Below are 27,624 nucleotides of genomic sequence, written 5' to 3'. Positions count from 1 at the left end.
CATCCAGCTTTGTTTGCCACTGACTATATATTAATTTGACCTCATAGTGTGTTGTGTCCAGGCTTTGTTCCAGCAGGAAGCTGAGAAAGCTGCCCTTACAGAAAAAATAGCATCCCTCCAACAGGATCTAGCTACAGCCAGCATGGAGACGGAGCTTATGCAGAGGGAAGCGCTTAGCAGACAAGAGCTGGACAAGGTAAAAGTATGTCAGGGCTACACGCTCCCAGTTTAGTTCTGTTGTGAGGTGAATGTAGCTTCATTAATTTGTGTCTTTTTATGTTGTAGAATGCAGTAGTTGTTAGGTGTGAGCTGAAGAACTTACAACATAAGTTTGAAGAATCCCTGGCCTCTCATCAGAGTACTAGGAAAAGTCTCATGGAGAACATCAGAGAACTCAACCAACATAAAGAACAAGCAAAACAGGAGGTAGATTGTTGAAGTCATTTTAATATTTATTTTATCATTTGAAGTATCAAAATTTGGCATTTTCCTGTAGTGAGGCTTGTATGTAAAACAGCGGTGCTCAATATGTCAATCGCAATTTACTAGTCGATCGCAAATCTAGTGTGGTCAGATTGCATGACATTCAAAAAAGAAGATGTCAGCCTATCGTTCATCCCGTCACTTGTTTAATATACTGGGAGGTCTTACCAGATGGTGGCTGTAATGCTTCTTCTACCTGTTTGCTAACCGCTATTATAACAAAGAACTAGAAAATTTCGGAAGAAATTTAGCCGGGGCCTGCCAAGGCGTGCCCGTCGGTTTGGGCCCGGCGTTGTCATGCTACAAATTAGCATCAATGCTAAAGAACGCTGCAACGTAATCAATAGCATGTGGAGAATCACAAGAACGTTAAGTAAGGTGGACGTGCACCATTCAGTATGATTTAAAATTTTGTCAAAGCTTTTATTTTGGAAGTTTTGTTAAACTTCATTTCAAAGGGCCAAACTAATCCCATGCGTAATAGTCATTGGGTTAAAATAGTTATATAATGCTGAAAACACAAGTAGTTGATGTAAAAATATTCAAGGCTTTTATTTTGAAATGTTTGTTAAGCTTCATTTCAAAGCGCCAAACTAATCCTATGTTTATCAGTGCTTTGGATAATAAATTCACATAATGCCCAAAAGAGCAAATACCTGATGTAAAATCGTCAAGGCTTTTAATTTGAAATTTTCAGTATGCCTCATTTCAAAGGGCCAAACTAATACCATGTGTAACAGTCATTGGATGAGAAAGTCAAATAAAGCCAAAAAGAGCAATTACGTCATGTAAAAATATTCAAGGCTTTTATTTTGAAATTTTCAGTATGCTTCATTTCAAAGGGCCAAACTAATACCATGTGTAACAGTGCTTTGGATGAAAAAGTCAAATAAAGCCAAAAAGAGCAATTATGTCATGTAAAAATATTCAAGGCTTTTATTTTGAAATTTTTGTTAAACTTCATTTCAAAGGGCCAACCTAATCCCATGAATAACAGTCATTGGATAAAATCAGTTATATAATGCTCAAAACACAAGTAGTTGATGTAAAAATATTAACGGCTTTTATTTTGGAATTTTTGTTAAACTTCATTTCAAAGGGTCAACCTAATCCCATGTGTAATAGTCATTGGGTTAAATCAGTTATATAATGCTGAAAACGCAAGTAGTTGATGTAAAAATATTAAAGGCTTTTATTTTGAAATTATTGTTATGCTTCATTTTAAAGTTCCAAACTAATCCCATGTGTAACAGTTACTGAGTTAAATCAGTTATATACAGCCCATAGCAGCAAGTAGTTCTAAAGGCCAGTTCAGTCCTGATCTGTTTCAACTGAGGGTTCCACTATAGATAGAACTACAGTGATGCGTATTTGTAGTCCTAATCAGCAGCCAATAGCCTCTTGAGTTCCGTTGCTATGTTAAATAAGTTTCTCACCAAGGTGTGAATAGATAAATTTCGAAAACATTTTACCGGAGCAGACATGCGTATCAATGTGAGGACCGATTTTGATACCAATCGTGCGATATTTGTGGGCGTGATGGCGATTTCAAAATTATTTTGGGGTGAAAAAGGTCTCTTGATTTCTCACTCTAATCAGCGAGAGACGCACTCTAATTTTAGGAAAAATGAGAAACTTTGGGTCGCTTAGAGGCAAATTGTGGACAAACCGTAACTGGTATCGACGAGCCGTCTTCACTTTCGAAGAGATCACAGACGTATCTACAAAATGAAATTTGAATGGCATTTCTACGTGAATTCGTGACGACACAGAAAATCCTCAAAAATAGGGTATTTCTAGGATTTTTCCCATTGACTTATAATGGGGTTTTTTTCGTAGTTTTTTGCGAATTATGTCGCCACGTTAAGCCCAAATCCCACCAAAAGTAATAGCTCCAATGGCGTGAATTTTCTGCACGTTTTGATACCTCATTTGTAGGTGTGCACGCAGCGGTATGAGCCGCATTAACGGTTACGGAAGAAAAATAAAGATTAAAGAGACGCTTTTCTCCGACAATAGTAATAGGTTCCTGCCATTGCTTTGCATGGCAGGCCCCAATAACAAGAACAAACTTTTTCTCACGCTTAGGTCACTGTGCTTGCGCAAACAATGGTGCTAAGTGCAGCTAAACTAGCTAGAAAGCGAGCTACCTCTTAACAGTATAAAAATAAGTGAGGAAGGTGGACCAAGTAAGAAGATAACAAATGTATCACCTTCATTTGGTACGAAACCAATAAAGAATTTTCAATATATTTATAGATAAATATATGTTTTGCATTTTTGTAGTAAGTAGATGATTTTTACTTGGTCATTTTATAAGTAGCTTGCATGCTGAAAAAGTGTGAACACCCCTCATATAACCTCTCCCCCCCCCCACTGGACAAATTAGGAATTATATAGAGTGAGGTAAAGAAGAAACTTGATTGGCTTGGCTAGCATTGAAAAACTCTGATCCTCCTCTATCATCTCCAAGAGTTTGCATTAATTAGAGCTGGTGTAGGAAGAGGCATTTAATATACGAAGATGTTGACTTTAGCTGTTACAAAAGCCTATTAGCAGTGAGGTGCCATCAGGTGCAGAATTGAGCTATAGGAGAAGTGTTGTGGTTCCCTCCCCTAAGGCTCCTACTCAGTTTTAATTTAGTTTGCCAAATCCACAAGAGGGAACTGCTGCCATGTTGACTCTAATATTAACATAAAAATGCAATTAGAGACCGTAATTTGGCTCACTAGGACAGGCAGGGCGTGAGCAGCGAAGACGGACTGCAGAGAGAGGAAAAACAAGGGGAGGACACAGTCCCTGGTACCATGATATGAAATAAAACTTTGACTTAACCCCTTGTGTAAATAAGCCAGCGGGGGAGTGTTTATTTTCTCCCTCGCAACACCAGGAGGCTGGCTCCACTGGGACTCCGAGTCCCCCTCTCCCGACCACATACTGGTGTCTCGTATTCCCCACTCCTCCCATCCCCTGCTCTCCCCCAAAATCAGATAAAATAAAGGATAATTGGCCTGATCGGCCCTAGTTTGTTTCTTCTCACATTAGCGTTTATGAGAAAGAACCATCTTGTGTGGGCTCTAAACATAACACTCTTCCTCCCTTTCCCCCTCCTTTCACTCCTTTCCCTCCACCAGTTCTTGGTAAGCTGTAATTTATCATGCTGTTCTGTGTGGATTTTTTACACTCTGAGCTGCAAAGAGAAGATAAGGAGAGACAGAACCTGGCTACAGGCCCAAAAGCCTCTTATCTGTGCTTGGATAAGTTTAGGCCTCTGCCTCTCCGACTACCAACGACAACACGTTGCTATAAAACAAAATATAGGTCACAGAGTTTCTAACAATTCTGTACACATCCTTTAAAATAGGATATTTTAAATGTTATAAAGGATATATTTCTTACACATGAATGTCTAAGATCATCAAACTGATTTTAAAAGCAAAGTTCACCTGACTGAATACAAAATGCTGTTTTTTAAATGATGATTTAATTTATTAAATGGGCATGATTAGATTAAATTGACTTTTTTGAGCTTTACATCATGTTATAATGTTATTCCTTTCATCAAAAACATACTTGGTGCGTTGCCTTGTTTCTTTTATGCATGTTTGAGAAATCCTTTGATCTCCCATGGCAACCATTCAGCTGTGCAAAACTTCTGGTGGGACCAAGCAACGCCTTTGAGATGCAGCTCGTCCTCTGAGTTGCAGTCTCCAGGTTGAGCTTCTGCCTCACAGAGCAGCCCTCGCTTGTGACTCGCCGCCCAGCTCCCTCAGACTAGCCAGCAGCAATTAGCAAATCCCTGGTGGAACTGCTGAGCTCATCATACGAGCTACTACTCAGCAAAACACTGATAAAAATATTATAAAAGAGTGATGTGATGGCTTCCTGTAGGCGAAGATTCAAAAAGAGTAGGGGGATTCAAAAAGGAAAGACGTACTCAACTCAGCCTGGCTATGTATGAAAAAATATTGGCCTTCTCTGGTAACCAATGAATTCAGTGATTAGCCAGGTGTTTTTTAGGACCTCTAAACCTATGTTATAAAAAACAGAACCTATCGGATAACAGAAAGCAAGCTAAAAGATTTCAACAACCATCACATCATGCATGGATCTAAATAAATTCAAGAACAAATCTGAAACAAAGTCATTTTTGTCATTCCAATGGGGAAAGGGTACAAACCCATTTCCAAGACTTTGGGACTCCAGCAAACCAAAGTGAGAGCCATCATTCACAACCTTCCCAGTAGGCCTACCAAAATTATTACAAAAGCTCATCTTTAATTTATCCATCAAATTTTTAAAAAAACCCAGAACATCTAAAGCAACACAATCCTCGCTTGGCTCAGTGTTTATGATTTCACAATAAGGAGAGGAACTGGGAAACAATGGCATTTACTTCATGAGAAAGTCCAAAACCACTGTTGGACAAAAAAAAAAATCCCACTAAGGCACATTTCACATTTTCCAGAAACTGAGACTTTCTGTAAAATATTTTGTGGACTGATGAGACAGAAAAACTACTTTATAGAAGGCGTGCTTCCTGATGCACCACTTTTAAGGCTAACGCGGTATTTCAGAAAAAGAAATTCAAGCTCAGTGGTGGGATGGGATGGAACTGCTGCTAGCAGATGAGCCGTAACTGATGAGACAATAAATTCTGTCAGTATGACCATTAAAATGACCATGGTCGAAAATCCTCCATTATGACAGATTTAAAACAAATGTGCAAAGAAGAGTTTGCACAAATTAATCCACAGTGAAGTCGCAGACTTTCTTCTAGTTTAAAAAAATGTGTTTTGTATTTACCAGGATTATCTGTTTATGAAACTTGTTTGATCTAATAAATTTGAAAGTGACAAAAAGAATTCCATAAGGACAAGACATTTTTCTCATGTTGAGCAAAATAATCTGCCAACAGAACTAGAACCTTTTCACCAGGAATTATTGACTCTAAACAAGCTCCAGTATTTTGCTTAAAAGTGAGTTTTGTCATATTTCAAATGTACTGAGATATTTGCAGTAAAAACTAGACCAAAAATACTTGGTAAGATTTTGTTTTTGCAGTGTACTATTGTATCAAAATGTACTGCTTTCATAAGTAATCATCAGATCAATCCTCAATTAAATTGCACTTCGTGTTTTTTTTTTTATTTGGTCATCAAGTTAGAGGATCTTCGTCGTCGGCTGCAAGAGGCAGAAGATAGTCTTCTTGAAGGGAAAAAAGATCTGACTGAGGCTCACAGAGAGCTTCAAGGCTGTGTGCAGGAGCGAGACAAGTTACGAAAAGAAGCACTAGAGCTGAGGAGAGAACTGGCTGATGAGACCAGAGAGAGAGAAGCCATCCAGGTTTCTAATCAGGAGCTCAGAGCTTCCATCAAAAGAGCGGAGAGTGAAAATAACAGGTGCAGCCATTCCACAAGTTTGGATATGTTCCTCAAGGTCTATTTTTGTAGCAAGAAAATGCTCAATTTCAATGTTACACCCCTTTTAATCTTATGACTACCAGCCTCAGACGAGCTTTGGAGGAGAAGCAACGTAACGAGTCCATCTTAGAAGAAAGTAGCAGCTCAACATACAAAGAAGCAACCACTCTGAGGAGCTCTATGAGGGAGCTGGAGAAGTCTCATCTGGAGGCCCGCAGAGAGCTGCAAGAACTACGCAGACAGGTGGTAGGATTACTTCGAATTATAATATCTTTTCTCACATGTTTGCTTGAATCAGTTTGTGGAATCTTTATGCTATCAGATAAAGGTCCTTGAAAGCAAGAACAGACTTCAGAAGCAGGAACTGGTGGAGCTGCAGAGCCAAGTATGTCAGGAGGAACAGAGGGCAGAGGAAGCACAGCGGGAGGCTTTTGTTCTCAGTCAGAGAGTCCTGGAGAGCGAGGCTGCCAAGGAAGCAGCGCTCAGTGAGGTAAGTGGTAAATGATCTACTGGTGTTGGTGTTTTGCTTTTAATTTGTGTTTTCTTTTCTGATTGTTTCTGAGTTCTTCATTAATGGCTTTTGGATTTTTTTCCCCTTCATCATATGGAATTAATATCAGCTACAACATTTAATTTCCTTTTGGGATCAATAAAGTATTTTTGAATTGAATCCGTTTATTCATCTGTGTTCCTCATGGGAACACAGATGAATTAGGTCATGTTTTATTTAATTAATTCCTTGTGCTTAACTTCTTACTTATTGTTGTGTTCTCATTTTGCATTTTAGTTCATTCTGTTATCCTTGTTCTCCTTTAGTTCAGCTCCCTTTATGTTTTCTGTAGCTCCATTTCCTTTGGCTATATAACTGCGCAAATTGGAATAACAAAAATAAATTTGCTTAATAGGAACAGCTAATTATGGAGAATTTTATCGTGTTATTTTCTGGTAGTGTTGTGGAAGCAACAAAGATTATGACTAAAAAACAACTTTTTGCTTATATTTTAGGTAACAGTATGACTGTGAGTGCATGGCACAGCATTCATAGAGCCGCAAGCACAAATATTGTTCTAGAAAAACATTCCAGTTTGCAATAGGCTTCTTCAGGAGGCCAGTTATTTTAAAAAGTGTGATTTATATCATTAAGCAGGACACAGTACCTTCATTCAAATCTTAATTTTGAATTTACACAAATATGTTTTCCAGTCTCTCAAAAAGCAGAGAAAATGGCTAAAATAACATTTCCAATAATACTTTCAATTTTGTTTTTTTATTTACCATCAATGACTGACATTTATTATTCTGACAATAATAAATCTAAATTCCTATCATGATAAGAAATTTTTCACGATAAATTATAAACAATACTATACATGCTCACCCCTACTACTAACAACTGTGCGGCCCGTTGTGGTTGTATTACGAAGACATTTAAAAAAGTTACGTTTTTTCTGTAGTATCATATACTGATTAAAAATCATTTCCTGAAACTATGTCTACATAACCATCTTCTCAATCATGACTTCTTTCAAAAAACCCAAAGACTTTTGAGAATCACACCAGATCTAATGAGCTAAGTCATTGTTTTAATGCTATTTACTACTGTATGTTGATCTTTTTGCTATTTTTTCAAAATCACTTAAGCAAATCTTTTAGTTTATCTAATTCCAATAGAAATAGCAAGGTCAAATGACTTTGTAAATAAAAGTTTCCATTTTATGCTTTCCTAGTTTTGCTAAATCAGATTTTTTTTTTACATTCATGTACTTAAAGATGTAAGCGGTAAAGTCCTGCTAGTTTACAGGACTCAACAAATGTGTTTGACAACAATGTCCTGTCTTTAAAAGTAAAATATTATAAAGGACATTAAGATATTTAAGTCACCACACAACACATCATCTGCACAGTGCACACAGACAGGACTGTGGCTTTGTTCACAGGTTGCAGGTCTGCAGTGTCGTGTAATGGAACTGGAAACAGCTGAGCGGCAAAGCCGAGAGCTGCTGCACGAAAGAGAAGCCAATCAGCAGCAGAGCGACCAGAGGCACAGAGAAACCACAGCTCAGCTAGAAGAAGTGCTGGAGGACTCCAAGACGCAAATCAACAAACTTTCTATCACACTCAGTCTGGCTGAAAACAGGGCCCAAAGCCTGGAGGAGCAGCTAACTCTGAGCAAAGCTATATGTCGGGACTTGGAGCACCAGCTGGCAGGGTTGAATGCAGCTCTGCACTGCACTGTTGGTGTCAACCATGTGAGGCTGTGGCACAAACGTGGATCACAAACAAGATCTTCCTCTCCGTCAAGGAGACACTTCCATGTGACAGGTAAAGATGACATTGTATCATGCTGCAACGCTACAAAAAACACAAAATCTTGTGAAACATTCTCCTAGTGCATATATCTTAGTACAGTTAAGACTAAACTAACTTGCAAGTAATTTTTGGACAAGGTGTAGGAGTTTGTTTTAAGTCAGTAATTCCTTAAGATTGATGAAAAAGTACTGGTTCTATTGTCAGTTTATCTCAACTACAACAAGACATTTTTCCAATGTTATAAGTGAAATAATCTGCCAGTGGAACTAGTACTTTTTCATCAATATTAAGGAATTACTGACTTAAAACAAGCTCTTATATCTAACTGAAAAGTTAATTGTGAGTTAGTTTTGTCTTATTTCAAGTGTACTAAGATTTGTGCTAGAAAAATACTTGGTAAGATTTTGTGTTTTTCGAGTGAAGATACCCTGCAGTTGTCTTTGTTTCTTTTGAAAATATGCAAACTAAGACATGCTTTTTCTGATCAGAGGGAGAGTATGGACCAGAAGAATCTGGACTACCCTTGCTTAATTCTGAAGATGAAGAATTAAATGTGAAATCTGTGCAAGCAACTCTGCAGGAGTTGATGAGGGAACTGAAGGACGCCCGAAGAGAAAAGGTATAAATCAAAGTCTTACAATATGTTACACACTAACATATTGTAATCCTATTCTTAACATTTTTAACAAAATCTTAACCATGAATCATCTTTTTGATTTAGGATGAAGCTCAGGCCCAGATAGTCAGTCTGAGTCAACATGTGACTGAGTTGAAAGTCTCTCAGGAGAAGTTGCTCAACCAGCTGCTGGAGGTACAGCGCTCCCTCAGGCTATCAGAGGAGGGTAAGGAATCCCACCAACAATCAGAAAATATCAGTTGCTTATTGACAGACATATGCAATGTGCTTACTGCTATAGGAAAACAAGAAATGGCACGACAGTTGCATAAGGTGCAAACGTCCCTCACCCTGCAGCAGGATGTTGCACATTGTAAAGAGAAGGAAAGCAGAAACCTTGAGGGTCAGTTGGCTCAACTCAAGACTTCTCTTCAAGCCTCTCAGACTAAATGCAGGTCCTTGCAGGTATGTTAAAGACATATGGATAGTGATTTTCCAAGCGACTAAGGTTGACTTCAAACATGCACATTAATGTTTATGTTGCATTGTTCAGTGGCGTCTCCAAGAAGGGAGCAGGGGGGCCATTGCCCCTTAAAAATAAACCTCAAAGTCATTTTCATGTCATAGAAAAGCATACAGAGTCATTTTCTCCAATGAAGGCATAAATGTAAAACCCAATAAGCAAATTAATACAAAATAATAAATAAATTACACTTTTTTTTTCATAGCTGTACCCCCTAAAAGTTTTACTGTCATTGTAGACCTGCTGTGTCCCTGTCTACATGTGTTTATTCACATCTCCATCCTTTCTGTTTAATTATCTGGTGATGTTTTTTTAATAGCCGTAGCAACCCACAGACATTCACTGAATGTGTATGACATGCTGCTATCTAATGTGTCATTCAAATTATACAGAGAATAACACATCAACACAAAGTTCTTCACATGCTCTGACTTTTAAAAAACAGCAGCTGATGTTACCACCAAAATTGTTGCCATGGAAGCCAAATCATCATGTTCTGCATATCATCGCCTTCCTAAAATAATGGCCGTAGTCTTTTTTTTTTTGCCAAAAGTGATTTATTTATTTATTTGGCGTGAATTATCTTTTGGCAAAAAACGACTTAGGACATTTTTATAGGAATGCGACGATGTGCAACACACACACTGTGCTGCCTATGTGAAGGTCTGCTAAACGAGCGTGTGAAATATCTTCTTTAGGACAAGTTGGAGGTCTTGCAGGAGTTAGAAACGGGTGCAAATGCTGAAAACCAGAAACTGAAAAAGTCTCTGGAAACAGCGCAAAGCAGAGTGAACCACATGGAGCTTTCTCAGTGCACCCTTCAAGGTGAGCTACAGAGGGCCCACCTCAGAACAGCAGAGCTGAATGCAGAAGCTGCGGCTCTTCGGGAGAGACTTACAGAAACAAGACGAAAACTGTGCGAGAGTGAAGATCAATGCGCAGCGCTCAGGGTCAGCGAAGAGAGGTTGGCGGTGTCGCTGACTCGAGCTGAGCAGCATGAGAACGAGCTGAGGGAGCAGGTTCGTAAGCTTTCAAATACCATAAGTCGGACCGGGAAGAACACTGAAGGTTTGCAGGAGCAAGTAACCGAGTTGCAAAGGGTTCTGACTGCTAGCGAGAAGGACCGAAGACTGCTGCAGGTACAGTGTGTTGAACAGTTTCTCATAATATGAATTAAAGGAGCAGTACTATGTGAAATCGATTTTTTTGAGCTCTACATCATGTTATAATGTTATTCATCACCTTAAACATATCTGGAGTGTTGCCGTGATTATTCCATGTATTTTTGAGAAATCCTTTAATCTCCCATGGTAACCATTCAGCTGTGCAAAACGACTTTGTGGACCTAGTTCCTCCTTCGAGGATGAAACTCCTCCTCAGAGCTGCAGTTTCCAAACTTCCGAGCTTCTGCCACACAGAGCAGCCCTTCCCTCAGCACTCCTCCACTCAGCTCCTTCAGACTAGCCTAGCCAGTAGCAATTAGCAAACACCTAGTGGAACTGTGCAGATCACTGTCATAAATAAATGCCCATTCATAAAAAGAAAAAGGAGCCATTTTCACAATTGTTCAACCTCCAGACTTAAGCTGTGGTTGATAAACTGGGTCTGGTTTAGACAGAGAAACAGTGTTTGTGGTGGTTTCTTACATAAAAAATAAAAGTATCACAGTTTACAAACTGGGCTAACTGCATTTGACAAATACTTGGTATTTTACATAGTGAATCCGAATTGATCTATGTTGGTACAGAGCCCCAAAAAGCTGTGAAATATCTCTTTACCACACTACCAAATCAGAAGGCAAATTCAGCAATGTGCTGCTTCATGATTTGTGGCATAAACAGAGAATAAAACCCTATTAGGGAAATATACTATTTGCCAAAAGTATCAATATAAGGTCATTTTAACTCAAACTAAAGGAAAAATCCAAAAGTTTCAGTCTTTGACTTGAACTTTTATTTGTCATTCAGACAATCCACTTACAGTGAACACGGAACAAAATTACATTTTGTGTGACTCAATGACTAGAATTAGGAATTACATTTGAGGCTACTTGAAAATGGAATTCCAGAATTCATACAAAATAAGCATAAAAATATCCACAAATGGCCATAAAAATCTACAAGAATAAGCATAAACATGTTACAGAATGTAAGAACATGAAGTATAAATACAGTACATATACGGTGGCACCCATGAGCATTGACTACTCTCACCACTGTTGCATTATATCTATTAATATGTTACACAGTACCTTGTTGTTATTGCTATTGGTTACTTCAGAAGTTGAGGATCAATTGGAGTTCAATAGTCTGATCGTCTGGACAAGTGTAGATTTTTCAGAAGGTAAAATTGAGGGAACCCTGCGTATAGTTCTGAACTATCAAGACAATGAAATAAAATAAAAAAACATTAGGAACCACATGAAGCGTGACCAGCTGATAACTCTCTTGATTTGCTGAAGAGAAATTTCATTATAACATAAAGAACTAATAAAAGCCTATGACTATTGTAAAACTCGCAATGTTTTCATGAAATTGTGTGATTCTGAAAAGTGTATTTTAACATCTGTATATCCGTAGGAGAGTTTGGATAAAACCCGGGACGCACTTTCAGAGAGTAAGAGGCTGAACTACTCACTCACTGAGCAAACCCAAAACCTTAACTCAGCACAACAAGATTTATATGTTAGAATATCTGAGCTGGAGAAAAGTAACCGGACCCTGAAGGAGGTGAGCCACATTGTACTCCTGTGAGTGATGCTGCTAAGGTCGAGGCTCTTTTCTGAAGTATGAATTGATAAACTCTGTCACAGAGTCAGAAGCAACAGGAGGAGGCTCAACTACAAACGTCCAAGCACATCGACAGAGAGAAGAAGGAACTACAGGATAAGCTTGCCAACATGCAGAGCTCTTTGCAAAAGCTTCAGAACGAGAAAGCAAAGATGGAGAAGGCGTTGACACACCTCAGCAAAGACAAGTCTGCACTTAGAAAGACATTAGAGAAAGTGAGTCTGCTCATTTTAAAAGCCTCATTTTGAAAGTACTTTTTAAAGAATGCTACATATATATATATATATATATATAAACACTTTCTACCGTAAAGCCTTGGAAGGTTTTTTTTGGTCAAAAAAAAAAAAAATCTGAAACATCTGAATTATATGAGCAAGCCAAGCCACAATTGGCTTTAAATGTAATTAAAGTATCTTAAATTCAATTCTGCAACTGCTGGAAGCCAGAACTGAAGTAGTATGTGTTTAGTGTTGCTCAGAGCCCTTTCTGCCACACTCTGGACTCTATGAATACATGCAGATGCTGAGGCCATGAGACACATAAATGAGCAGGTACACTGAGTCTTGCAGGAACAAATTATTTTTGTAATTTAATCATTTTTGCTACATATTAGCTATGTTTTTTGGTATAAAGTTGTCCTTAAAAATCCACAAAACAAGCAAAATTTTGCTGATTCGTGCTACAAACATGCTAGAACTTGAGTGTCGGAAGAGTTATGGTGAATTTGTTACCTTTTCTCTGTTGTCAGGTGGAGATGGAGAGACTCAGAAAAGAAGAGGAGGTAGTATCTGTTGCCAGGGAGAAAGCCCAGCTGGAGCAGACACTGCAAAGCCTGGAGAAAGAGCTGACTGAAGAGCAGAGAGTAGTTCAGACTCTCAAGGTAAGACGATCCTTGCAACATGGACCATGTGGAAAGACGTGCTCTAAATGAGGTGAAAAAAATGAAATTGGAAATTTCAATCAATTCTAGCTCTCATGTGTTATAGTGACTTGTCAAAATATTTATGTCTTTTGATCTTTTTCTCACTTTCACGTATTTCATTGGGATTTTTGGCCATTTTAGCTACTGATCCACTTTATTCTCTTCCGATATCGATCCCGATATCTGAAGTTAACATCAGCCAATCCGATGCAGAAAAACAGTGCTGAATTAACTTAAAATGTTTCTTTTTGTTTAAACACAGACACAAATGTACTGAATTCTGCATTTATTTTGTAACTCTGCACCAGTGCAGCACACTTAAATACAACAGTAGCTCCACAAGCTTGATCAAACTCTGATTTGTTCAAGTCAGTGCAATTAAAATTATAACGCCCAATGGGAACTAAAAAATAAAGAAACTGAAAACAATAGGTTGACTAGTTTGATCAAACGTAAAAAAAAAAAAAAAAAACTGCAACAAACCTTCTTTCAAATGGTTCAGAAATGCAATTAGGAATTCTAAATATAATGTAAATTAAATAATAAAACATGACGTCTTTTTGAGCACAAAGCATAGAATTAGACTGAATAGATCTACCCTTAGGTATTGGGCACATTGTCATGATACCAATACCTGTATCAGAACCGATACAGGTATTGGTATCGGATCGGTGCATCTTTAATTCTAACATATGGTTTGATCTAAACCTTTCGTTTTTCATTTCTGGCTGTCAATCAGTCAACCAATCAAGTTTACTTGTGTAGCACATTTCAGCAACAAGGCAGTTCAAAGTGTTTTGCATGATAAAAACACAAATATCAGCAATTGAAACATTAAACATCAGGGTCAGGTGAAGCTTGAAGCTCTGTCCCAGTTATGTCTCTGCCAGCATATAACAGCCTTTCTTTCAAGATTGCCCTGTATTTAGTTAGTCATCCTCCATAACTGTTGACCAGCATCCTTGCTGGAAAAAAAGCTCCATCCTCTCTGCATGATGTTGTCACCAGCATGTTTCACCTAATGATGGTCTATTTAGTCAATAGCCAGTGTTGTTTTTTTCACTACACATAAAAATTTAAGGTTGCTAAAAAGGCTTTATTGTGGTCTCATCAGACCAGAGCACTGCCACATGTTTGCTGTGTCCCTTACATGGCTAACAGCAGACGTTACAAAGAACTTCCCAATGCTGTATCAGAATCTTTTCTTTCATGTAGGTCATTTTTGTGGAGTGCACATCCAAGAGTTGCTGTATTTATTTAGGGGGTACCAAAGTAAAGGTCAGGTTTAAGTCAAGTCAAGTGTTTATTTGTGTAACACATTTTCAGCAACAAGGCAGTTCAAAGTGCTTTACATCATAAAAACATCATGAGACCATTTATGAAACATGCAATAAACATTACATTTTGTCAAATGCTGCCATCAAAATCATCAAGCAAATACACATGAGATATGGTGATCAATGTTCGACTTACTCCCGATGTGTTTGCTTATCTGAATTAGATTTGTAAAAAATATATATATTAAAATACGTTTTTTTCTTCTTCTGTATCTTCTCTTGGCATGCAACATGTAATCCTAATAAAACACTAAAAAAAAAGTCTCAGGACTGTAGCAAAATGTGAAAATATTCAAGTAATATAAATACTTTCGCAAGACATTGTACTACACTTAATTGTTTTTGATTTCTTAAATAAATGAGCGATGAATTAAAATATAATTCTATAGATTTTTTGGTAATACTTTATTTGAAGGGGTGTGCATAAGACTGACATGGTACTGTCATAAACATGACATAACACCTGAACATGAAGGAGTCTTCATAAAGACTCCTTCATATTCGTGACAAGTTTTATGTCATATATATGACAGTACCATGTCAGTCTTATGCACACCCCTTCAAATAAAGTGTTACCGATTATTTTTGTACTAAAAATTATTTTTAACTTGTGGTTTGAAAAAAACAACTGTCAGTTTAAAAGTCCCTTCAGTTTCCTGATTACAAAAGAAAAAGTGAACAACAACTTTTACCCCTTCCCTGATTTATTTTTTTCTTTCTACTCTCTGTTTTCAATCCTTCAAAACTGAACAAACTGCTGATAGATCCAAATCCCAGAGATGGAGCGCGCTCATGCACAGCACCTCCTGGAGGTGACAGCTCATCATCACAGGGAACTCGATTTAGAGACGGAGCACCTGAGGGACAGTCGGCTCCAGGCAGAACTGTCCTTAGAGACCAGAGAGATGACTCACTGCCAGAGGGTCAGACACCTCGAGGAACAGGTATTATACCTGCAGCTGCAAAAATATCCTCCTACTCTTACTCTCTTATTATAATCTACATTCTTCCTCCTTCCTGGTCCCCCCAGGTGCTGGCTCTCAAAGAACTGCTCGATCGAGAGATGAGAAGGCGTCAGGAATATTTCATTCAGATGCTACAACCCGGTGTGTAGGCAGTGAAGTATGTGGCGCCTCTGTGTTCTTCCTCCGCTGTCCTCCTGGAAGCTTTCCAACATCTGCATGTGTCAAGCCACAGCCATACTTGGAAGCGCACAAAACGCGCTGCTGAGGCGTTCGCAGCCGCCCCGCAGACACACATGCGCGCGGGATTACAATAATCTGCGAGAAAGCTCAACTACAACAAACAATAAGCGGATTGTTCGGAAGTGAACTGGATGTGCCACATTGTTTTGTGGGATTGCTTTGTGGCTCGGAGAACTTTATCTGTCCAATTATCCCGTAATGAAAACCTTTCGTTAATTTGGGTTTTGATTGATCTGCATACTCATTTGTTATCATGGTTATGTGGCCGTTTTCTGACACAATCAAATTCATTGTTTAATTGATCTAAATGAGAATAACTAAGTTTAATTATCAGTGAATGCCAATATGAAGTGGAATTGTCTGAAAGTTTTGCATCATGTCATATTACGAAATGTGCTGCAATGTTAAGAAGTTACCATCATTTTCAGTCAAAAAAGATTGTAAACTTTCACAGCCACATCGAGCATCTCTGCTCATTTGTTTCAAATAAAAACATCCATACATTTATAAATATGCATGAGGAAGTGTTTATATTGTTTTTCAAATATTCATACTTTAAATCAAGCTTAATATTCTCTTGATTTCTCTTTTGTATACTGTGTGAGCTTTTTTTCTGTTGTTTTTTTTTTTTTCATCTCAAAGCCAACATGTTAGTAACTGCACATAGAGAGAGGTTAACTGTGCGGGGGGAAAAATCTGTCAGAGTTTCTTTAAAGCAGCCCTTTGATTAACATAGATCCACCCAGTGGTTATCCAGTTACCGACCTCTCTCTGACTATTGGCCGGACAGAGTTAATTATGCAAGGTAGTGAATCCCCTGTGGGGGAGGTGGGGCCAAAAGCTGAAAGAACTCTTTTGGCAAGCAGAATAGAGCTTTTATTGAGGATATTTCTAAGCTGACCTTCAGGGACCAAATCACTGGATTGTTTTTAAAAAAGGAAAAAAAAAAAGAAAAACATCTCAGCTGAATCACGCTGCTCTCCCCCCACACCCCTCTTCTTTCATTTCTTTCCCTGTTTAATTTCAGTGAGACAGACTGTAAGCTCACGCGGCGGCCGGCAGCAAGCAGAATGCAAGGAATCTGCTGTATTTCCCCGTCTCGCGCAAGAAGCCCAGCTTGCTGCTGAAAGGACGAGTGAGAGGGAGGCAGAGGCAGATCCAAGGAGGGGGCAGCGGTCGGGGAGGACTCCGGCTTCGCTGCGGCTCAGAGGAGGAAAAAGCGTCCGGTCTTGTCCTGTTCTGCTCCACTCTGCACTTGTTGCCTGAGGTGCGTGAGCTCCTCCCTCCCTTCCACGGTGCCTGCTGTCAGCTCCATCCCTGGGCGGCCGAGGCCATGCTGCTGCTGGTGCTGCAAGCCCTCCTGCCCTGCTTCTGCACCCTGCTGCCCGGGGTGGAACCCGCCGTGTCCCTGGAGGACTTCTACCCCTTCGGTCCTGACCAGGGGGACGCCCAGACCACCGCCCAGGACGATGGAGGCTCCGGGCTCCGGGAAATTTCTGTTGCCTTCCCGTTCTTTGGTGACAGACACTCGGGACTCTACGTGAGTAGATGAAAAGAACTGTGTGTTTTCTGTCTGAGTTGGATGTGTTTTGGTATGTCATCACAAGTGTGGGCGTGTGGGGGTGTATGTGTGTGGGTAAAGGGCAGGTAGCAGTTGAAGCTGACAAGGTGTGATTTGTGCTGGGTGGGGGTAGATGAGATCTGGTGCACAGCCAAATCCTACACTGCAAAGCCCGTTCAGAGTTTTCGCTGAGTCCGCTGTGTAATAATCTCATTTGTTTAAAAAAAAAAAAAATGCCGGGCTCTCCCTTCCTCCTTACATCTGCTCTGTTCCTGCACTCTGCTTGCTCCCGAGCACACGTGGGAGACCAAACTATTAGCAGAACAGTGGTAACCCGCCGTTAAAAGTAAATCTGCGAAAGAGCCTTCTGAGGGAAATGACAGTTTGTGTTCAGCATCTGTGAGTAATTCTTCTACACAAGAAGCTGGGAAGAAGGGGAGGAAATGCGCGCGCCAGAAAGAGCAAAAACAGTGCTCCTGGGAGGAAGCTGAAAGATTTGACAAGGATTTTCGCGCAGCGCAAGCGAAGCATCCTTTGATCTGCCTTTGTCATATATTGGGTTCGGCTCCAGCAAATGGAAAAGGAAAAGGCAGAACTCTCTTAAATCAACACCACCTGTTGTGGTTATGCATCCACACTTTCTCTCCAAATCTGCCCCTCCTCGCCTGGAGCCGTGCCTGTCCCCCCCACCCCCCTTAGCGCCCCTCCCATTGGGATCTCTGGCATTAAAAAGACTGAGGAACCATGACGACAATTAGCAAGGTCAAAAGGTCGTCTTCCAAAACACCATTTCTCTCGCAGCCTTCTGCAATAACACTAATCTCCACCTGTCAAATTAGACAAGATAAGACAAGCTGCAGGGTGCTTGACTGGTTGATCTCAGATCAAATTAGCATCACGCCGGTCGTGAAAATCAGGGCAAACGTGCCCTGTTGCGTATGATGTTATATTGCTCAGCATTTTCAGTCGATTGTAATTCTGAAGTCGCGGAAAACGCCATGAATGGATCATCCTAAAATGACACTCGCTCTTTTCAGCGGCTCACCTGAATCCATTAAACATCTGCTGCAAGGCGTGCGGGCCGCGGGGCGATATCTGCCGTCGGGAGGCAGATAGTATTTCACTCAGCTCTCAGGAATAAATTTCTACATTTCTCCCAGGAGCTCGCTCCAAGCCTCTGGGCTACTGCCACAAAGAAGCCGTGGAAGCAGACCGATTTTAGACGCTGTGTGGGTGCTGTCTTACTTCATTAGCATTACTGAAGCTTTTGAGCCCTTGAAACCTTTCGCAGCAGATCCTTTTTAGAACTATATGATCCCTAATATGTTCTATTTCCAGACACAGAAGGAATTCAACCTTTAGTTACCGTGATCTCTAAATGTCACTTTAAGCTTCTTTTATTGAACCCAGGGTCTTTCCCAACTCCCACTCCTATTTCTGCCACATAGTAACCAGGCTTGTCCCACTGTTATGGTTTTGTATCTGGGAGTTTTCTCATGTTGCTGGGATCTCTTCTTCTACTCCTCCTCCACATCCTCCCCTCCCTCTCCTCCCACACCTCAGATAACATGGCAGGGGTCTTACTCCTCTGGAACTGTCCAGCTGCTTGTATCTGAGAAACGACCGATCACTTTAACAGAGCACAGATGTGTGTGCGTAACCCCATTAGGAGGTTCTGAACGATTATTGTACTCAGATTAACCATTCCCATTGAAGTTGAGCATAAGAAACACAAAGGAGGACATCCGGGATCAGAGAAACCACACAAGTTTATGAGCAGATGTGTGAATATCCCTGTCTGATCAAATCCACTTCTTGTTTGGAAAGTATAAATATACATAACCTATTCAATTTCTTTTGCAGCTGATTTCCAAACTCAGTTTTCACCAAGCTTTCAGCTGCTCATTAATTATTGATTTTTGGAGCAGAAGCAATGAGTTGGCACATGTTTGGGAGAGCAAAGTTTTTAATAAAATTGTAATGCAAATCATTACAGAGTTGACATATTGAACTCTTCAGAATCTTACAGGAGAAACTAGAAAATTTCGGAAGAAATTTAGCCGGGGCCTGCCAAGGCGTGCCCGTCGGTTTGGGCCCGGCGTTGTCATGCTACAAATTAGCATCAATGCTAAAGAACGCTGCAACGTAATCAATAGCATGTGGAGAATCACAAGAACGTTAAGTAAGGTGGACGTGCACCATTCAGTATGATTTAAAATTTTGTCAAAGCTTTTATTTTGGAAGTTTTGTTAAACTTCATTTCAAAGGGCCAAACTAATCCCATGCGTAATAGTCATTGGGTTAAAATAGTTATATAATGCTGAAAACACAAGTAGTTGATGTAAAAATATTCAAGGCTTTTATTTTGAAATGTTTGTTAAGCTTCATTTCAAAGCGCCAAACTAATCCTATGTTTATCAGTGCTTTGGATAATAAATTCACATAATGCCCAAAAGAGCAAATACCTGATGTAAAATCGTCAAGGCTTTTAATTTGAAATTTTCAGTATGCCTCATTTCAAAGGGCCAAACTAATACCATGTGTAACAGTCATTGGATGAGAAAGTCAAATAAAGCCAAAAAGAGCAATTACGTCATGTAAAAATATTCAAGGCTTTTATTTTGAAATTTTCAGTATGCTTCATTTCAAAGGGCCAAACTAATACCATGTGTAACAGTGCTTTGGATGAAAAAGTCAAATAAAGCCAAAAAGAGCAATTATGTCATGTAAAAATATTCAAGGCTTTTATTTTGAAATTTTTGTTAAACTTCATTTCAAAGGGCCAACCTAATCCCATGAATAACAGTCATTGGATAAAATCAGTTATATAATGCTCAAAACACAAGTAGTTGATGTAAAAATATTAACGGCTTTTATTTTGGAATTTTTGTTAAACTTCATTTCAAAGGGTCAACCTAATCCCATGTGTAATAGTCATTGGGTTAAATCAGTTATATAATGCTGAAAACGCAAGTAGTTGATGTAAAAATATTAAAGGCTTTTATTTTGAAATTATTGTTATGCTTCATTTTAAAGTTCCAAACTAATCCCATGTGTAACAGTTACTGAGTTAAATCAGTTATATACAGCCCATAGCAGCAAGTAGTTCTAAAGGCCAGTTCAGTCCTGATCTGTTTCAACTGAGGGTTCCACTATAGATAGAACTACAGTGATGCGTATTTGTAGTCCTAATCAGCAGCCAATAGCCTCTTGAGTTCCGTTGCTATGTTAAATAAGTTTCTCACCAAGGTGTGAATAGATAAATTTCGAAAACATTTTACCGGAGCAGACATGCGTATCAATGTGAGGACCGATTTTGATACCAATCGTGCGATATTTGTGGGCGTGATGGCGATTTCAAAATTATTTTGGGGTGAAAAAGGTCTCTTGATTTCTCACTCTAATCAGCGAGAGACGCACTCTAATTTTAGGAAAAATGAGAAACTTTGGGTCGCTTAGAGGCAAATTGTGGACAAACCGTAACTGGTATCGACGAGCCGTCTTCACTTTCGAAGAGATCACAGACGTATCTACAAAATGAAATTTGAATGGCATTTCTACGTGAATTCGTGACGACACAGAAAATCCTCAAAAATAGGGTATTTCTAGGATTTTTCCCATTGACTTATAATGGGGTTTTTTTCGTAGTTTTTTGCGAATTATGTCGCCACGTTAAGCCCAAATCCCACCAAAAGTAATAGCTCCAATGGCGTGAATTTTCTGCACGTTTTGATACCTCATTTGTAGGTGTGCACGCAGCGGTATGAGCCGCATTAACGGTTACGGAAGAAAAATAAAGATTAAAGAGACGCTTTTCTCCGACAATAGTAATAGGTTCCTGCCATTGCTTTGCATGGCAGGCCCCAATTAGTGTGTACAGCATTACTAGCATGATTAAAAATTGCAGTTTTCACGTGAATCCTCCAGTGGAGACTGAAAACTATGGCAGCAATATCATCTCATTAGAACCAGACTTTATTAGATATTGAATTTTATATATATTCACACACTTTATCTGAAAATACTAAGTGAAATATCTTTACTGAATGTCTTAACAGTTCAATATTGCTTTTAGCACTATATTATTATTTGTACATTTATCCTACATATATTTTTTCTTTCCTGTAACAGTAACACTTGTATGCGTGTATATGTATACATATATATGTGTGTATATATATTCACACGTAGTGTCTCTGTGCAATGACAATAAAGTACTGTAAGTCTAAGTCAAATATAACAGAAAGTTTATTTCTGTGCAATTATGAATGATTTTTTTTTTTTTACTTTATTTCCCCTGGAGAAATTCACCTTCAGAAAATTTACCTACAAATACAAAAATTAACTAAAAATTCACTTTGAAAATATTTTCTGTGAAAATTTTGTGACGAAAGCCAAAATCAATGAGCGGTAGATCAACTTGATCAGCTTTTAACCAATCAAATTACACTCTTTTGCTCACATGACAGCAGTGCACTTGGACGGGGCAGATGTGTTTCTCTTAATTGGCTGGTTGGTGTCTCAGAACAAGAGCCTCTGCAGTTATTGTCATCAAATCAGTCAAACATTTCCCCCAATTTGAGAGAATGGAAAAAGTAGCTGGCAGAAGGTACCTGGTGTTCTGTTGTAATCTGTTTAAGAGAAAAACTCCTCACTCATCTTCCTCCTGCAGTCTTAGTGTGACACCCAGTCAGACCGTCAGTTCCCAAAACCTCAGAAAAAACAACCTTGCAAAAGCACACGTGGTGTCAATGTGACCCCATCAGACTGCGCACAGAGTGAAGAGTCTGCGGGTCCAATGGACCCCCTTTCTTAAGACCGCAGAACGGTCTTAAGCCACACTAACGAGATAACCATTAAGAGATGCACCTCTGGCCCGGCCCAATGCACTGGTGTCACATGATCAACCTGGTGTCCCATGGCAACCATTCAGATGTGCCAAACATCTGGGTGGACCTCGTAATGCCTTCAAGAGGCACCTCCTCCTTGGAGATGCAGTTTCCAAGCTATTTAGCTTCCGCCTAACAGGGACACCCTCCCACGTGACTCCCCCACTCACCCCCTTCAGACTAGCCAGCAGCAATTAGCAAACACCTGGTGGAACTGCACATCTGCTGAGCTCATTATACAAGCTACTTCTCAGTGAAAATGTTGCTAAAGGGTTAATAGAGGAGTCATGTTGTGATGACTTCCTGAAAGCAGATTTTCAGAAAGAGCAGGAGTTTCTTAAAGAGACGGAGGCCCAATTTCAACGCGGTATATCACTAAGTTAGATTTCTTTTAAGTCATATTTGATATATGCAGCATTTTTATGACAACTGAAGTTAACTTCAAGTAGCAAGTAACTTAGTTACTTCATAATGCTATAAAATGGCATTTTATGCCTGGAAAATATAACACTGCCTCTTTAAACAGATGGCTCTTTGAAATAGCCATTGTTGAAATCAAACTTATTTTCCTCACTGAGAGCTGATCTGTGGAGTGCTTCATTACATCTCATCATTTTGGGCTCTTTTTACTTATATTTGGTGTAAATTGTGATCCCAATAACAGTTTGATTATGTCTACAGGGGTCTGCCGTTTCAGATCCCTGTAGACATAGATTTCAGAAATAGATTTATCAGTGAAGGTATTGTTGACGTTTCACTGTTACGCTTAGCTAACTTGATTTACTGTAGAAGATGTTTGCTTCTATCTTTTTTTAATACAAACCTAAATGTATAATGTTTGGGGTCTTTTTCTCCCATCTTGCGCCATCACAGTTAATGTAAACAGAAGAATGTTGCGCAACCACAATAACTGTACCCTGTGAAACACGAAACACGTTGCTGTGCTGAGAAAAACATTAGGCAGTTGAACAGTATGAAGCTATATGAAATGCAACAGGAATTTAGGCAAGAGATTTTTTATAAATCAAATAATTCAAGAAATTGTTGCAGATCTACTCAAACCCAACCAAAAAAAACAACTTTAACATAGAAGTATAACAAGATAAAGAAAGAAAAACTTTTTTTCACCCTTTAACTCAAACGCAATTACAAAAGCAAGTGGAACCTCGAAGTTTGAAAATAGCAGCTGACAGGTGGGAGTGGCAGAGTGTTCAAAGTACTAAACCTAACTACATCCCACATGATCAGCAAAAAAAAATGCTATTATTCCTTTTTAAATGGGATCAAAACGAAGCAAAAAAACACCAAAAAAAGGTTAATTATCCTATGATCTACAGCACAACTACAGATGTAAGAATTAGTGATTGTGGCCAATTAAGAGCAATGTGCTCTTAATGGACAACAGCTGCAATGAAAAACAAGGGATGATGTTTCAGGAAGCTGAGCAGCAGCTCTCAATCATGTAACTTTCAGAAGCTTATCCCAAATGGAAAACACAGGCTGTAGCAGTGGGCTATTGTAAACGAGTAGTTCCAAATAATATAAAGCAGCAGGTGAAGGTTGTTAAACCATGCAGTACTGAAATTTTTTCTCTTTCTGCCTGACTATAATGAACTTGCAGAGCAACAAGACGCTCTGCTGTTTTATTTGCTGCTCCATGTGTCAAGTCTTTATCCTCGTCAGGGATACTTTTTCATAGAGATGCAAAACTCAGGCTCCCGAGTCCATTAGTTCAAATTTAGGACTAAAACACAAAAAATTTCCTGCTGTTTTTTTGTTGTTTTCTTTTGAGGCAGAAGTTGTAAAATCCAACACAAAATGCAGGAATGACAAGATTTCCTAAATTCATGCATTCACATTCAGCATTTACCTCTACTGTGCTATTCATTCAACTTGAAAAAACGCATCACATCATGGTTGATGATGTGTTTCTGGACTGAAAATGGTGAGATGTTTTAGTATTGATGCAACTAGTTGATAGAAAAAAGAGCCAGTTAAGAGAAATCTCTGCAGGCAAACTATATGAGTTGCATCTATATGTTTTTTGTTTTTTTTTAGGTATGTGTAAGATTAAACGTATAACAGAGGAATGTTGACAGGGTTGAATCTCTTTATAAATGAATGCTCAGCATGAGGGATTGCTGATAAGTAAACAACAAAATAAAACTGTTCCTTGTCCGTTGATGCTCATCCAGGTGGAGTGAATGATGCAACTCTGTGATTCGACAAAAGTTTCAGAGTTTCTGTAGACAGAAAACATTTTAACAATAAGCTGAAATTGACTATTTTTGGGAAGAATTAAAATGATTGAATTAAGTTATATAAATATGTACTCTTTTAGAATTTATTAGAACTAAATTGCATGGCACACAAATCGTTGTAAACTGCAGTTCTTCTTGTCTTTTTATTGTGAAAGACTGAATTTTATAAGAGAAGACCGATCCCAAAGGCAGAAGGAAAATGTAAGTGACTCCAACAGTTTTTCTTCATTTAAAATACAAGACAGTTGAATTAAACATGCAATCTATTTGAAATATTACCTATATACTGGATATATATTAAAGAAATATGTTGTTTGTTGTAAGTCAACAGCTCTTTCTGAGCCAGGGCCGAGAAGGTGCAAGTGCATTCGCCTTCTCTGGTCCTGTCAGCTACCTGGACAAGGTTGTAGCTGTGGAAGCTCACTTTTGGACAAGAAAAACTAATGTTTTCCCAACCTGATCTATGGCCCTCTTTTTCATTTAGAGCTTTGCTTTGGCTAAGCTTAAGCCAGAAAAAAGTTTATTTTAACCTATAAAACTGCCTGGCTCTAAAGAAAACCACCCAAGCAAAATCCTGAATATATCTGGCAAAGAAATCCCCTCCTCCCCCCAAAAAATATAAAGAAAAAGTTTGTTGCAGTATGAAGTGGTAGTACTTAAAGTGAGGGATACATCTTCTATGATTGACTCATTGCTACTAATGGGAATTTATCGTATTGTTAATAGTTTATCGTGATAAATTTCTTGCCATGATGTGAATTTTGATTTATCGTTGTCATGATAGATTCCAAATAATGGTGTCTGTATAGTTGGGATTGTTATTTTTACTATTTTCTCCACTCTTTGTTCAATGAGAGTGTCAATAAATATGAAAATATAATTAAATGCAGCCACTGTGTGCAGCTCAGTGTCACAAATCATATTTCTTTATGTGGCTGCTGTTATAAAGAAGTGTATTACAAATGGCCATGTTTTTCAAGGGTAGCGTTTGTGTTTTTGGAGCTATGACTGTTGTGTCATGCAGTCAGACATAGTCACATTAAAAAGAAGTAATGAATAGTTCTCATCGTCATTTTTATTGTTATCACAATAGTCCCACAAAATATCGTGATAAAACTTTAAAGGGGCAATGTTATGTAAAATAACACTTGTTGTAATGTTATCCCCTGATCAAAAACATAACTTTTATGCATGTTTGAAAAATTCTTTCATCTCCATGGCAACCCATCAGCTGTGCAAAACGCCAGGGTGGACCTTGCGCTTCCTTTGAGGACGAAGCTCCTCCTCTGAGCTCCCAGCCTCACAGAGCAGCTCTCCTCCACAACTACCCCACTCAGCTCCTTCAGACTAGCCAGCAGCAATTAGCAAACACCTGGTGGAAGTGAGCATCTGCTAAGCTCATTATAGGAGCTACTTTTCAGTGCAATGCTAGTAATAAAGGGCTAATAGAGGAGGAATGTTCAAATTCCAATTCAAACATACTTTATTGATCCCAAAGACAAATTAAATGTTGTTGTACTCAATAATTCAGATTCTTCAAAGATGACTTCCAGAGTTTTAGAAAGAGCAGGAGTTTATTAAAGAGACAGAAGGCACATTTTAAGCCGCTAGATTACAAAGTCAAAGTTCTTTTAAGTCATATTCAATATGTAGAGCATTTTTAAAACAATTGAAGTCAACATAGTTATTTAATAGTGCTAATAAATGGCACTATGTGGCTGGAAAATACATAATACTGCCCCTTTAAGTCCATATTGCCCAGCCCCTACTCGTTGCACCTGTCTTCTACTGGTGTTTCCAACCTAAGTCATGCTACAGCACAACTCAAGGCAGCTCTGAACCCCTTTACTTTCTCATATCAATGTGATACAGAACCTTCAGTACCTGAATGTCACAGATCAGTTAGAATAAGAGAAGAAGATGTTTTTTTCCTCAAATGTTATTTCCTTGTGAAAGCCACCTTTAGAGACTCTCTACAAGGTAGAAATGCACTTGTTTAAGCAGTTCCAGGTGCTACTACACTGGATTAGATGTAAAAACTAAAATATTCTAATGTTACAATATAAAATGTTATTTATTTTTTGGAATTTCCTACACTAATTCTGGTTTAAGGATGGGTCACTTTCAGGCTGCTCTCAGCACAGGTCTCTCATTAGTGGGCATGCGGGTGTGGAAATTCTGCTGATCCTTCCCTATGCAATAATTGTGTTATTCTCTTGTATTATTATTATTATTATTATTATTATTATTTTATTTTGTTTTTTTCCTGGTATCAGATGGCGCTCCGGCTGACCCCTGAACTCTGCCTCAGCAGTCCGTCCACTCTCTCTCTCTCCTTCTGTCTGTGTCTCTCTTTCTCCCTGCACCGGCCACATTCTCACCACATCACGCTGATTCAGAGGGGAAGACTGTGGTTGGGCAATTAACTGAACTGCTGCGCTGTGCCAAACAAAACTTCCTCTGCTGTTTTTACAGCAAAGTTCTTCAAATTATGGTTTTCATGCATCCGCGGAGCCGAGTTCAGCCGTCTGACGTTGCTTTGTCACCGTCACATGCCACTCAGCATGAAAGCGAAGATAGTTCACACCGGGGTTTTAGGACAGAAAGGAAAGGTGCCAGCCAGGACGGACAGACTCTTCCCATGCTAATAATACTCCGGCACAATGCATGAATGAAAGCCTTTCATTGGGATTCACCCCCTCTGTCTGCAGGATGAACCTTTCCACACTAGTTGTTTGATGGGACAGATAGCCTGTTGTGCTATATCTGGTTCTAACTTTATTAGAGCAATGATTCAGAATCTGTCCCCACGTTGAAATTGAGGAATCACTATAACATAAATCACTTCTTATATCACTTTGCATCAGGGAAGTTCCCTAACTGGGCGTTTGCAAACTAGATTCTCATGCTGTGATAAGAATGCAAAAAATGTTTTAGCAGTTTTAAAGCGTAACTTTTTGAAATCTTGGCATATCTTGAAACTAGATGTTGGATGTAACGAGTTAAATTTACTTGAGTAACGTTTTGGAAAAAAAACAACTTTTAGGAGTAATTTCGCTTCACTGCACCTTTTATTTGAGTAATATTATTATGAAGCATCACTACTATCACTTCACAGAATGATAAAAAAAAACCAAAAAAAAACTTGATTTACCCAAAATGCACCAGACACAGACTCTAACTTGACGTTCATGTTGTAGCGGCACTTCTTGTTTCTACGCAAGCTCTGCAAACAAGTCTTTTTATTTTAATCTTTAAGATCCTAGAATTTGCACGACTACAATTTTGTCTGTCTGATGACATCA

At 38.9% G+C, this 27,624-nt stretch overlaps 2 protein-coding genes across 5 annotated transcripts in view; both read left to right on the top strand.

Moving 5' to 3' along the window:
* crocc2 (ciliary rootlet coiled-coil, rootletin family member 2) overlaps positions 1–16,123 on the top strand; it is a 31,604-nt gene extending 15,481 nt beyond the window's left edge. Inside the window, 15 exon segments of the mRNA XM_032572592.1 lie at positions 62–196; positions 286–426; positions 5,647–5,885; positions 5,990–6,149; positions 6,229–6,396; positions 7,844–8,228; positions 8,705–8,835; positions 8,938–9,058; positions 9,134–9,297; positions 10,054–10,494; positions 11,935–12,084; positions 12,168–12,359; positions 12,893–13,024; positions 15,168–15,347; positions 15,434–16,123. Coding sequence (XP_032428483.1) covers positions 62–196; positions 286–426; positions 5,647–5,885; positions 5,990–6,149; positions 6,229–6,396; positions 7,844–8,228; positions 8,705–8,835; positions 8,938–9,058; positions 9,134–9,297; positions 10,054–10,494; positions 11,935–12,084; positions 12,168–12,359; positions 12,893–13,024; positions 15,168–15,347; positions 15,434–15,517 — 2,823 coding nt within the window. The 3' untranslated portion in view covers positions 15,518–16,123.
* Positions 16,124–16,222: 99 nt separating this feature from the next.
* sned1 (sushi, nidogen and EGF-like domains 1) overlaps positions 16,223–27,624 on the top strand; it is a 39,997-nt gene continuing 28,595 nt past the window's right edge. For 2 of the 4 annotated variants that reach the window (XM_032572595.1, XM_032572594.1), the window contains exon 1: positions 16,233–17,148. In XM_032572595.1, coding sequence (XP_032428486.1) covers positions 16,942–17,148 — 207 coding nt within the window. In that variant the 5' untranslated portion in view covers positions 16,233–16,941. Of the gene's footprint in view, positions 17,149–27,624 lie in introns of all 4 variants that reach the window. The other 2 variants (XM_032572597.1, XM_032572596.1) reach the window with 2 other exon arrangements.

This window comes from Xiphophorus hellerii, chromosome 9 (genome assembly GCF_003331165.1).
Source record: "Xiphophorus hellerii strain 12219 chromosome 9, Xiphophorus_hellerii-4.1, whole genome shotgun sequence".
In the NCBI taxonomy this organism is placed as follows: domain Eukaryota; kingdom Metazoa; phylum Chordata; class Actinopteri; order Cyprinodontiformes; family Poeciliidae; genus Xiphophorus; species Xiphophorus hellerii.
Note: the sequence above shows the minus strand (reverse complement) of the source record. Positions and strands in the feature narration are given on the sequence as shown.